General features: G+C 50.6%; 6 protein-coding genes across 6 annotated transcripts; 2 read left to right on the top strand and 4 right to left on the bottom strand.

Annotated features, from left to right (window-relative positions):
• Nucleotides 1-569: 569 nt before the first annotated feature.
• On the bottom strand, nt 570-2159 carry PGRI_061020 (mitofusin complex protein UGO1; the record flags this gene model as incomplete). Its single annotated transcript, XM_040793816.1, has 2 exons — nt 570-1718; nt 1797-2159. 2 exons carry the CDS (start codon nt 2157-2159, stop codon nt 570-572), a joined length of 1512 nt encoding a protein of 503 aa, XP_040648671.1.
• Nucleotides 2160-2363: 204 nt separating this feature from the next.
• Nucleotides 2364-3103, top strand: PGRI_061010 (ferredoxin family 2Fe-2S iron-sulfur cluster binding protein; the record flags this gene model as incomplete). Its single annotated transcript, XM_040793815.1, has 3 exons — nt 2364-2623; nt 2694-2800; nt 2862-3103. 3 exons carry the CDS (start codon nt 2364-2366, stop codon nt 3101-3103), a joined length of 609 nt encoding a protein of 202 aa, XP_040648670.1.
• Nucleotides 3104-3404: 301 nt separating this feature from the next.
• PGRI_061000 (rRNA-processing protein RRP15) lies at nt 3405-4364 on the bottom strand (the record flags this gene model as incomplete). The annotated part of the gene is made up of 1 exon (XM_040793814.1): nt 3405-4364. The coding sequence occupies one exon, from the start codon at nt 4362-4364 to the stop codon at nt 3405-3407; it is 960 nt and encodes a 319-aa protein (XP_040648669.1).
• A 242-nt stretch (nt 4365-4606) lies between these two features.
• On the top strand, nt 4607-6228 carry PGRI_060990 (RNA-binding signal recognition particle subunit SRP54; the record flags this gene model as incomplete). The annotated part of the gene is made up of 2 exons (XM_040793813.1): nt 4607-4684; nt 4741-6228. The coding sequence occupies 2 exons, from the start codon at nt 4607-4609 to the stop codon at nt 6226-6228; spliced, it is 1566 nt and encodes a 521-aa protein (XP_040648668.1).
• A 707-nt stretch (nt 6229-6935) lies between these two features.
• hapX (bZIP transcription factor HapX) lies at nt 6936-8462 on the bottom strand (the record flags this gene model as incomplete). The annotated part of the gene is made up of 1 exon (XM_040793812.1): nt 6936-8462. One exon carries the CDS (start codon nt 8460-8462, stop codon nt 6936-6938), a length of 1527 nt encoding a protein of 508 aa, XP_040648667.1.
• A 1731-nt stretch (nt 8463-10193) lies between these two features.
• Nucleotides 10194-11786, bottom strand: PGRI_060970 (uncharacterized protein; the record flags this gene model as incomplete). The annotated part of the gene is made up of 6 exons (XM_040793811.1): nt 10194-10472; nt 10524-11101; nt 11177-11226; nt 11278-11404; nt 11467-11562; nt 11624-11786. 6 exons carry the CDS (start codon nt 11784-11786, stop codon nt 10194-10196), a joined length of 1293 nt encoding a protein of 430 aa, XP_040648666.1.
• Nucleotides 11787-11806: the final 20 nt, after the last annotated feature.

The following is an 11806-nucleotide window of genomic DNA, read 5'->3' as shown; positions in this document are numbered from 1 at the left end:
ATGTATTTGTTAGATCTTTCCAAGCAGACCTTCAGGTGTGATATCTTGGATAATACAGTGAGCTTAGTGCGAGCTTAAATCGCAGTTCAATATTTTTCGGTTTCTATTATCAATCATCAAATGAATTAAATGCCCGGTAAACCCAGAACGAGATTGGGCTGTAGCTTATATCTCTCGTTACATAGCTAAGTAGGGAGGTAGAGGAATTTTATACACGGCTTGCGCTGCAGAGACTGCTAAACCAAAAACATGACGCCGATCGCCTTTGCCCCCTGGATCCATTCACTGGGGTATAAGATGTAGATATGATGGAGAGGAGAGTGTAGAGCGATGATTGACGCACAGGATGGAAGAATGCATCTGGCGTTGCCAATCTGGAAGATTCAAGATGTCGAACTATCTCGACCAGTAAAGCAAGAGGGGTGGGCGAGAAATGAAGAAGATCGCATACGAAACTCGATTTCAAGGAGGTCTCGTCACAAATAGTTAATTGGGTCAGTGGCGATTATTGCGGCCTGCAAAGTGAAGCCGGGCATGAAGACTAACGCTTCCTGAGTCGACGGCTTCGATTAGAAGCGTCCACCGCTGGAACGGCCATGGCCGCCTCTTGTTGTCACCTCGTCTTCGTTACCACCAGCGAATCCGCCCAACAGATTGGCTCCCCAGATTCCGGCGATACCCCACATGCCAATACGCCAGCCGCGGTACAGGCCCTGGATACCCTGGCCTTGTTGTCGCTTCCGAAGCTGCTGTTGTGAGGTACGCTGGCCGAGGAGCTGTTTGGCACGCTCTGTGTCGGACGGTGTCGAGCTGACACCCTCCTCATAAATGACATGCCACATTGTGCCAATGATACCGCGGTATGTGCGCGGTGTAGGGACAATGGTTTCCACGTCGGATGCATCGATAGATGCTGCACTAATGCTTCCGCCTGAGGACTTTTGGCGCAAACTCAGGGATGTGTATGTGGCGATCTGGGCGCGGCGCAGCACGGTCTCGAGTGGGAATCGCACGGCGAGTTCAAGTCCCGATCCAAGGAAGGCACACAGGTTCCATGCATTGGGGTTTAGGAGGGGGTCAATGGACAGGTAGGATTTGAGGAAGAGTGGCGTTGAGGTCATAATGAGGTTTGGGAGACTTGAATGAAGTATGGTGATTGGGACGAGGTGCGAAGGGATCGTGCAGTTGGGTGTGGGAAGCTGGCGGATAGCTCGGACGAGGGACCCCGGCCCATGGGTTGCTGGTGTGAGCATTAGGAATGTACGAGCGGTGTCAATGGGAGCTAGTATCAGGGCGGATAGCGAGGATGAAATGAATGACAGGACCAGCGTTGCCAGAGGCGATGAGGCTGTCAAAATGTCCGCTGTCATCGAGGAGGAAAGATCTTCTTCCGGCAAGCCGACAATTGCTGATAGAAGACTGCGGATGAAAGTATTCAACGTCGGTAGGAGAAGTGAGTGAATGAACGTTGCGTTAGAGGACTTCCATAGTGAGGTTGGGCCGCTAGAGGACCAGAGCTGCGATAGAACCTCGGTCAGGGAGTTGGAGTTCTTGAGAGTCAAGACATGTTTGGGATGTGTGGCAGACTCTGGTCGAATATACCCACTACGATCGGTGATGTGGTGGCGTGATTTGCGAGATCGAGGTGTACTCGGAGACGGCGTTGGAGGGGCCGCTGAGGTGAAGTAACTAGTTTCATCATCGGATGATTCTGAGTCCTATACGCAATTCCGTCAGCCACTTTGTCGCGGGATTCCACACAGCCCTATATCAACTATAGAGAACAGCCTTCTTACCGAATCATAAGAGCTTCCCTCAGCAGCCGGTGTCGTGTTCCGCTCCCACTGCTCGTCGGTGGCGTCTGGTACGACATACACCTGCAAGATGGTTTTGGCGACATCGAACGGCTGCGCCGTAAGAACCTTGGTGTAGCGAGCAAGTGCCCGGTTCAAGGCATCACGGATCCAGTCAGAGACAGAGGGCGATGCTTCCAAGTAGTCGGCATAGTCCAAGTCCGGCATGAGATCACGAGCTGTGCTGCCGAACACCTGGGCCGATGACGGCGACAGCACCTCGGGTGGCGCATTCGAAGCAGGCGATAAGCCAGACGGAGGGATATAGTAAGGCCGCAAAGGATTGATCCCTTCGCGAGACGACATAATGTGATGTTGGTCGGAGTTAAAGAGTCGGGGAAAGAAGAACGGGAGGAGTGGAATGTCCGAACGCCCAAGCTTTGTCAGTCTTTTTTTTTCCTCCGCGGCCATTGGACGATCATTGCTAACTCTTCCCATATTCCCCCGGATCCTCTTTTCTTCTCTATTGACTTTTACCTTCTCCTTTTAATTATTTACATCCTCTACAACATGGTTTTCTGGCGAGAAGTTGGTCAGCAACTGCGCCATGTACCCAAGGTCGGGGATATCTGTTTGACTCAATCGCGGAGGTGCCTCAGCTATTCAAGATCATGGAGGAACACCGGAATCACGACACACCCCAGGTCCGAGATCAATGCACGGAGAAGCATTCAAGCACCTTGGGAAGGATATAATACAGCCCGGCGTGCTTTCTCAGTGACTGCACAAGCGGCGCATGGTCATATCACGCCGCCGAAGGCCGGAGAAGAGTATGTCCACCAGACTACATTCTACTTTGCGCTCTTCCGCTATTTAACTGCATGTTAACTGAATATGTAGGATCAATGTGACTTTCATTGACAAGGATGGCACCGAGGTAAAGCTCCAGGTTGCCGAGGGTGATAACCTGCTCGATATCGCACAGGCAAATGACCTTGAGATGGAAGGTGAGTTGACCTGATATAATGCTTATTTTAACCCCAATGTCTGACATTATTCCGGAATTAGGTGCGTGCGGAGGATCTTGTGCCTGCTCAACGTGCCATGTAATCGTCGAAGATCCGGACACATTTGATAAAATGGAAGAGCCATCGGACGACGAGAATGACATGTTGGATCTGGCTTTCGGGCTTACCGAGACCTCTCGATTGGGCTGCCAGGTGATCATGACCAAGGATCTTGACGGACTGGTTGTGCGATTGCCGTCTATGACACGGAATCTCCAAGCAAGCGATTTTGAGTCGAAATAAAGACACCGACAAAGACCCCGGGAGGGACTGTTTGGATCTTGAATACCCTCTCATTGTATCTGAATCGAGACAGCTGGACACAGCGCGGGTTGTGGTCCTAATTTGATAACAAATAGGACATTGTATTGTAATATTGATCTGATGCATCTACTAGACTTGCGTGTCGCAAAATGAAAATCTCCTATACTATTTCAATCAGTCTCTCCACAAAAGCAATTTTATTACAATGTAGAAAAGAATATATAACAAAAAAAATTCTCCCAACGCCAGAAAACATGCCATGGGTAATCGTAGATCCAGCTCATGCCTCTTCGATGTTCAAAGGCTTTCCCTTCTTTCCATTGATCAATTCAAGGAATCCCTGCTTGCTGACCTCATTGGCAGCCTTCTCCCGCTCTCCCATACCAATTGTGCCCTTCTTGCGCTCGTCCTTGGCCGCCTCCTCTCCCCGGACTTGGGCCGCGCGCACAGCATTGAACAGCTTCACAACACCACGCTGCGCCATCTTGCGCACACGCTTCTCCTCCTCAGCGACGGGACCGGCAATTCCTCGCTGGATACCCATCACATCACGGATACGACCGCGATCCAATTCCTCTTTCTTATCAGCGCGCATCTTAGCCCGTGCAGCATTGTCGAGCTTCTCATCTGCGGCATCGTTCACCAGCTTAGCGGCATATGAGCTTCGCGAGAGAACGGGATCAGCCCGTGCGGATGTAGGAAGTTTCGTGGACAGAATTTTGGAGATGGAGGTTGAGAAAGCGGTAGGGTCGTTGCGCTTGGGGACGGCTCGGCCGCGATTGGCGCCGGTTGCTTTGCCAGCTGGGGAGGAGTCGGAGAGGTCATCTTCGTCGGATCCGTCAGATCCAGAGGCGTCGCTTTCATCGTCGTCGTTCTCGAGATCTGCGTCATCAAGCTCAATCTCCTCACCAACATCGGAGTCTGCGTCGTCCAGCTCATTCTCCTCGCTAGCACTGGAGTCTGAGTCGCTAGCGTCTGATTTTTTCGGTTCAGGTGCGGGTGCTTCTTTTTGTGTCTTTGCCTTCTTCATGCGGAGATCGAGAGCCGAGGGCTTGGCCACTTTGACGCCTCCTTCTTCGGCATCTGAGTCTTCAAGATTGACTGGGTTGAAGTTCTCATCTTCTTCTTCGTCCTCGGAACTGCTGTGATAGAAGCGCTGCTTGACGAACTTCTTCTTGCGACCGGTGTGGCCCTTCAAGCCATCAAGGACCTTGCGCTTCTTGGAAAAAGTAGGAGGCATTGTCACAAAAAATAATGTAATAAATGCAAGTAAAGAAGAAAGTCAAGGCGCTGATCCAAAAGCATATCACAACTTTTTTTTGGGGCGGTGAGAAACCGTCGGCTCTCCGATTGGCCCCTCCACATCGCCTCTCTGGTCTTCCGATGGGCTTCACCTCACCCCTCCTCCATCGCGGAATCATAGACGACTACGGTCTTATTTTATAATTCCTCTAATTGTTTAAATTTACACACATATTCACCATGGTTCTCCAAGACCTTGGGCGGCGAATCAATTCCGCCGTCAATGACCTGACGAGGTCCAATAACCTCGATGAGAAAGTATGCCATGTGTTCTCCAGTGTGGCCCACAAGCCAGCCCGCTAATACAATAACAGGCCTTCGACGACATGCTTAAGGAAATCTGCGCCGCTCTTCTCTCCGCCGATGTCAACGTCCGTCTAGTAGGATCACTACGCAAATCGATCAAAGCCAGCGTGAACTTCTCCTCGCTCCCAGCCGCAGTAAACAAGAAGCGACTCATCCAGAAGACCGTCTTCGATGAGCTCGTAAAACTTGTGGACCCTCGTGCTGACTCCTTCCGGCCGAAGAAGGGCCGCTCCAATGTGATCATGTTCGTCGGTTTGCAGGGTGCGGGTAAGACAACAACATGTACGAAGCTAGCTCGGCACTACCAGACACGAGGATTCAAGACAGCACTTGTTTGCGCGGATACCTTCCGTGCTGGTGCTTTCGATCAGCTGAAGCAAAACGCTACCAAGGCCAAGATCCCGTACTATGGTAGTCTGACGCAGACGGATCCTGCTGTCGTGGCCGCAGAGGGTGTGGCCAAGTTTAAGAAGGAGCGTTTCGATATCATCATTGTCGATACCAGTGGTCGCCACCGACAGGAGGAAGAGCTTTTCACCGAAATGACACAAATTCAAGATGCCGTGACGCCAGACCAGACCATTCTCGTGCTCGACAGCACAATTGGTCAATCCGCCGAGGCTCAGTCCGCGGCGTTTAAGGCAACCGCAGACTTTGGAGCTATTATTATTACCAAGACTGATGGCCATGCCGCCGGTGGTGGTGCTATTTCTGCTGTCGCCGCTACGCACACTCCCATTATCTTCCTTGGTACCGGTGAGCATATGATGGATCTGGAGCGCTTCGAGCCCCGCGCATTCGTTCAGAAGCTACTTGGCATGGGCGATGTCGCAGGATTGGTCGAGCACGTCCAGGCTATGACGAAGGATTCCGCAGGTGCCAAGGAAACATACAAGCACATTGCGGAAGGTATCTACACTCTGCGCGATTTCCGAGAGAACATTACATCGATCATGAAGATGGGCCCGCTATCCAAGTTGTCCGGCATGATCCCGGGTCTGTCTAACATGACCCAAGGCCTGGATGACGAAGACGGCTCACTGAAGCTGCGCCGCATGGTCTACATCTTCGATAGTATGACTGTAGCCGAGCTGGACGGCGACGGCAAGAACTTCGTCGAGCAGCCTAGCCGCATGGTCCGTATCGCGCACGGTAGTGGAACCACCGTCCGTGAGGTCGAGGACCTACTCTCCCAGCACCGCATGATGGCCGGCATGGCCAAACGTGTTGGCGGTCAGAAGAAGCAGATGCAGCAAGCTCAGAACATGATGAAGGGCGGAAACAAGAATCAGCAGATGGCTGCCATGCAGAAGCGCATGGCCTCCATGGGTGGTGCTGGCGGCGGTGGTATGCCCGGTATGCCTGACATGGCCAAGATGATGCAGATGATGGGAGGTGGTGGTGGTGGCATGCCTGATATGCAGAGCCTAATGAGCCAAATGGGCGGGTTGATGGGTGGAATGGGAGGTGGTGGTGGACGTGGAAGAGGACGTTAAGCTCGGTCTTTGATTATGTTCCTTCCCTGCTTTTTTCTCTTTTCCATATTCAAACCGCTGGCTCATCAACTTAGCATCTGGGCTGGTGTTTGGCGTTTTCTTGCTTCACATTATGTGCAACCCCCTGTACACGAGAACAAATCTGGTAATGAGCCTATCACTATCATATATACCATCCTCAAAAAGGAATCATATCCACTTGTTGTTCTACACCTCGAATTACGTTTTTGAAAAAAGGCAAATTGCAGTGCGGTACTATCGTTTCAGTCATAAAAATAAACACGTTGTATACATAATCCTTAAAGAGGAACGCCGCTAAAATCCATCCGTCTAATGTAAAGAGAGAGAAAGAGATATCGAAAACAAAGGGGCCACCAGATCGACCACTGACCATGTTCATAGCGGCCAGGAGACCCTGCACCAGGCGAACCCAGTGAGATCAAATGAGAATCAATATATCATGATTTTTGGTTGGGAGGTGGAAAACAAATCGAGCCACATAAATATACATGAAGCCCATATCAATTCCACATGAGAGGCAGGTCGAACGAGACAAGAAGGATATGAAACAATTCCGTATGATGGTACATGGAGCGCCCGGGAGAGGAGGGGGTATGGGTATCAAAAGTGTCCTTAGAAAGGGCTGGGAAAAGTCCAAACAAAGGTGGAAGGAAACCCGGACGCATTAGATCCACAATGAGGATTGCTTATTTTTCAGCGAAGCGACGGTCAAAGTACCGCAGCACTCCCATGACGCTTGCGGCCTCGACTTCCATGGCAGCGCGGCTGTCTGGGGGAGCGAGGTCGCGGGGATTGGGAAGGGTGTGGAGTTTTGGTAGCCAGGCTGAGATATCGTCGCTGGCGCGGGAGAAGTTCGGGTGACGGGACAGGGTGGTGAACGCGTCGGCACAGCTGAGCGTTAGCTCGGAGGGCGGAGCGGGCTTGGGTGCGGTAGGTTGCGAAGGCAGGGCGGCGTTGATACGCGGTTTGGACGCGGTGGCGGGGGCATCTTTTGACATGCAGCATCCGCCGTCCTTTCCTCCACCTCCGCAGCAGCCTCCCGATGGAGTTCCGCTCGCTGACCGGGAGGCTGCCAACGTCTTGCAAAAAAGAGTGCTTCGGGGGTCGGCAAGACACTGGGCGCAGGTGCCTGGCCCATTGGCACAGGGGTTGGTTGCTTGGCTGATGGGTGGGAGGACCACCTCTGAACGGACGTCTCCCTCGGATGGAGGCGGGGTGAACTGGGAGATGGATTGGATTGGTGCGAGACGGTTGGTCTCAAATGTGTTCGCGTTGCGTACACGCTGCTGTTCCTGCGCAGCCATCTCGGCGCAGATACAGGGAGTACCATCCTGGCAGAACCCGCAGGGATCAACGGGCGGCGAGGAAACATCATTGTCGTGAGACTGGGTTGGGACGCTAGAGAACTGAGCGGTGAAGTCGATTTCCATCTCTTCTGGATCAGGCTTGATGTGAGGATCCCTATGATCGCGTGCCGGGCTGCCCACGCCATGAGGTGGGTGCCTAGAACGAGATGACTCGTGAGTATCCATTGGCATACCGAATGCATCTTCGATGCACTGGCAGTGGGCGTTGGAGCAGTTATTGCACCCCAAAGATACGTTAGTCTGTGCATCTTCCTTATTGCGTTCGGTACTAGTTGGCTGAACATCCTCCATTCGGGAGCTCCTAGTCTTGCGAGGTGGTAAGGGCACAGAGTCAGGAATGGGCGCGGGCTTGCTGACATTAGGGCCAGCAAATGATGACCGGAATTCCTTGACAATGGCTTCCTTTGCGCTACGCTCGATCGATACTTCTTTCTCCAAGGCGTGACATCGGTCGCGCCACCAACCCATTTCCTCGCGGCACTGATCAACTTCACCGGAGAGGTTGTCAATTTGCTGCTGGAGCGAGGCGACCTGGATATCGTGGCTGTCTTCCATTTCCTTCATTTGTTCTTCCAATTCACTAACTCGGGCGGCCCGGCGTTCACGGAACGCTCTTTGAGCTGCTCGGTTCTGTGCTTTGCGTTTGGTTGGTGGTGTGTCCGTAGCTGGCTTGCGACCAGGCTTGGGGCGTGGTGGGATAACCCATTCTTTCGAGGTGATGGAGCCGGGGGTACCCGGCCCTGGAGATGGTGCTACAGAGGGCCTGGCGGCCAGCATGGGCGCTGGTGCGAGGGCCAATGCAGGAACTCCAGCTGGAGCAGGTGTCATGGACACCCCACTGGCCATTTTGACACCAAATTGATGTTCAAATACTGTGTTAAGGTCAGTTGGGAACAACTAGTCGGGTGCCGTCGGGGCACACGCACGAGCCGTTTCTCGGTCGGAAGAGCGGAAGTGTGCTCATATGAGCCGATAAGCGAGAAAGACTAACTGGAGAAGAAGAAAGAACGAGCTTTCTTTCCAACTCTGTCCTGTATGGAATAATCCAGTAAGGAATGGAGACAAAAAGTACAGAAAAGGTCAAAGAGAAGAAAGAACTGGAGTGTGAAGGGAGGGGGGAAATCCAAGAAAAAGTGATGATCAGATTAGATTATGTGCTCACATGATTCCGGTTTCGGACATTGGCCTTTTCGTATATGTTTTTTTGCCTATGTTCTTTGCTCTTCTTTTTCTTTTTCTTCTGATTTACTATTGGTTTATTTACTATTTTGCTAAACCTAATCCCGAGAGGATCCTCTCTTGAAATTTTTATCTGATCCGAGAATCCCCCAATGAGTGGAGATGGTTCCGAGAATGCGTGGACTGACGCAACATTCTTTTACTTTGTATTATCTGATTCTTGTTTCCTAGAAGATTTGTTGCAACTGCTTTCATTCTTTCTTAAGTACACCTCAAGTTAGCTCAGTTACTTGAACTAGCACGAAAATGTCTCCAATACTAAATAAACGCATACATCCCAATTCCCATTGGCATAACGTGCAGAATTTCCTATGCAGCTCACCGTTGACCCGCCTGATCGTCGATGACTCAATAACAGGCGACACGGATCAGAACTCTCCAGTGAAAGTAAAATTTGCTCGAGTGGAGTGCCTCGCCAATCCACTGACCATGGGTGCGCAAGGCTGCCCTACTTCCGGTCAACAGCTATTACATAGCAGAAATGGCGATCAAGCCAATTATAACGTGCCATTGCGCAAAAGAACTATCCCAGGAGCCATTCACCAGCGGTGAGAGTATGGATCGGCAAGGAAATTGGGTTCCGCACGGCCGTTCTCGGTGTTTATGATCTTATCTGATCGAACTAAGGCTCGTCTTTGGACGCAATCCAACGGTTGAACTGGACACCGGCAAATTTGTCTCTTTTTAATTTTTTTCCTGAGTGTATTTTTTTTTGTTGCTTCCTAGGTGATTGGGTTGTCGTTATATCGAAGTCGTTGAAGGTTGGAACTCCCCAAACACCAGATTCTTATCAATCAGTGATGTCCCCAACCTTGGAACCTCTTCCCGAGCGAGAGCCGAAGAACGGAAGTTTCGCATACATGGCCCGATTTGGAGAATAACTTCATCAGTTAGTCACAGCCAGAGCTTTTTGTGACGTGTGTGTGCGGAGATACACTGTGAAAAAGTGGAATGCATGGAAAGAAGTCGCCGTCATTGGACACACTCGCTTCCATAGCGTTTAAGAGGCCCATTTTCGGCGATCCGAAGAAGCGATCCACTATACTCGGTAATATCTTTTCGGTTTACAATGAAAACGGGCAGTATAAACCGAGTTAATGACGCAGTTCTCAATTCTCGTCGCTATTAAAAAAAGAAATCTACCGATATGAATGGCAATATAGAATAGAATATGAGCAAGCCAGAATATCTCTACTCATATTTAATTTGCTAAAAACCGCTAATTTTCAACTCAATTGGGAGTCAATGTGAAGTCTTAAGAAAATAATGTACTTTGCTTGCATTAACGAGATCACCTTCGCCCCTTAGCACTGGACATTTCAAAGAACTGTATCTGCTTCACAACTCTGTTAATTGAGGAGTTCCATCTGCTGGAGGAGCAGAGTGCTTGGTCTGCACGAAGACCTTCTGCATGCCCATCTCTCGCTTATTAAAAGCCGCATACAACTTTTCCATATCTTCCAAACGAACCCGGTGGGTCACCATATCCAGCGGATTGATATCGTTTGTCTGAATGAGATTCATAAGATGCTTCCAATACTTATGGACAGGAGCCTGTCCATTACCCATAAGATGGACACCTGTCTGCATCAGAGCCCCAATGTTAAAGTGATTGGTCTGAGAATGATTTGTTAGATACTTCACTCTTCCGAAAACCGGTGAACTCACAAATCCAGCATAGACCCCAGTCACCCCAACATGGCCAAATGGGCGAACGGCAGTAATCATCTCATTCAACAATTCTGAGGTATCTGTCTCCATCCCAAGCAACTGCTCGAAGTAATGCGCCCATCCTTTGGCGTATTCACCTGCTGCACATTCCAAAGCAATATCGGGTCCACCCTCGACCATCTTTTGCAGCTGTGATGTCACCGACTCCCCTTTTGGCAGATCAGTGAAGTTGAGCGTCTCAACCTTTGGTGATTTGGTCTTCACGAAGTCCAATCGCCAAGCACCATCGCCTCCATCGATAAGGATGACTCGGCTAGCTCCATGGAAGAAGCTGAACTGCGCACACATCTGCCCGATCGGTCCAGCTCCCCAGATCGCAACAACATCTCCCTCCTTCACACCGGTGTCGACTACGCAGTGCCATGATGTTGCTATGACGTCCGAGACATAGAGTGCCTTCTCATCTGGCACTTCGTCTGGAATGGAAAGTAGATTGACGTCGCCGTATGGAACTCGAATGTACTCAGCCTGTCCACCGGCAAATCCACCTGTGAAATGGGAATATCCAAAAATACCTATTCTCGGTTTAGTATGATTTCGGGACCCTCAGAGCCAGGTGAAGTGCTTATCAGCCACTCTGCTCAACTCACCTGCAGTTCGTTTTCCATACAATGCATTGGTTAGGGTATTTTCGTTGGTCCTGTCACATTGAGAAGAGTACCCTCTCCGACAATTTCTGCAATCCCCACACGCAATGGGAAAAGAAACAACAACTCGTTCTCCGATCTTGATGTTCTTTGCCTCCGGCCCTACACTGTCCACAACTCCACAGCATTCATGGCCAAGCACGTCTCCCTTCTCCAATTGAGGAACGACCCCTTTATCCGGCACAGTTGTGTCAGTGTATCTCCCCGTCCAGGTCATGGAGTTATCTTCATACCATGATACAGGTGAAGATCGCTACCGCAAATAGTGCTTCCTGTCACCTTGACAATCACGTCTCCAGGGTCAACCACCCGCGGCTTTGGCATTTGCACTAATCATGACGATTAATATTGCACAAAAGGCTTAAACCGGCAATCTCCTCTTTCACTTACCAACTTTGACATGGTTCTTCCCTTGCCAGGTAGTAGCCTGAATCATCTCTCCGGTCTCCACTCCATGTTCATTGTCGTAGCTAGACACATCAGTGGTGATTGTTGCGTTATCACCGTGGCCGATAATCTTCTCTACCAGGTTTGCTGCCTGGGTCATCGCCATTTTCAATATATTTAAGGATA

The sequence above is a fragment of the Penicillium griseofulvum genome (genome assembly GCF_001561935.1).
Source record: "Penicillium griseofulvum strain PG3 chromosome Unknown contig_95, whole genome shotgun sequence".
NCBI lineage: Eukaryota > Fungi > Ascomycota > Eurotiomycetes > Eurotiales > Aspergillaceae > Penicillium > Penicillium griseofulvum.
Note: the sequence above shows the minus strand (reverse complement) of the source record. Positions and strands in the feature narration are given on the sequence as shown.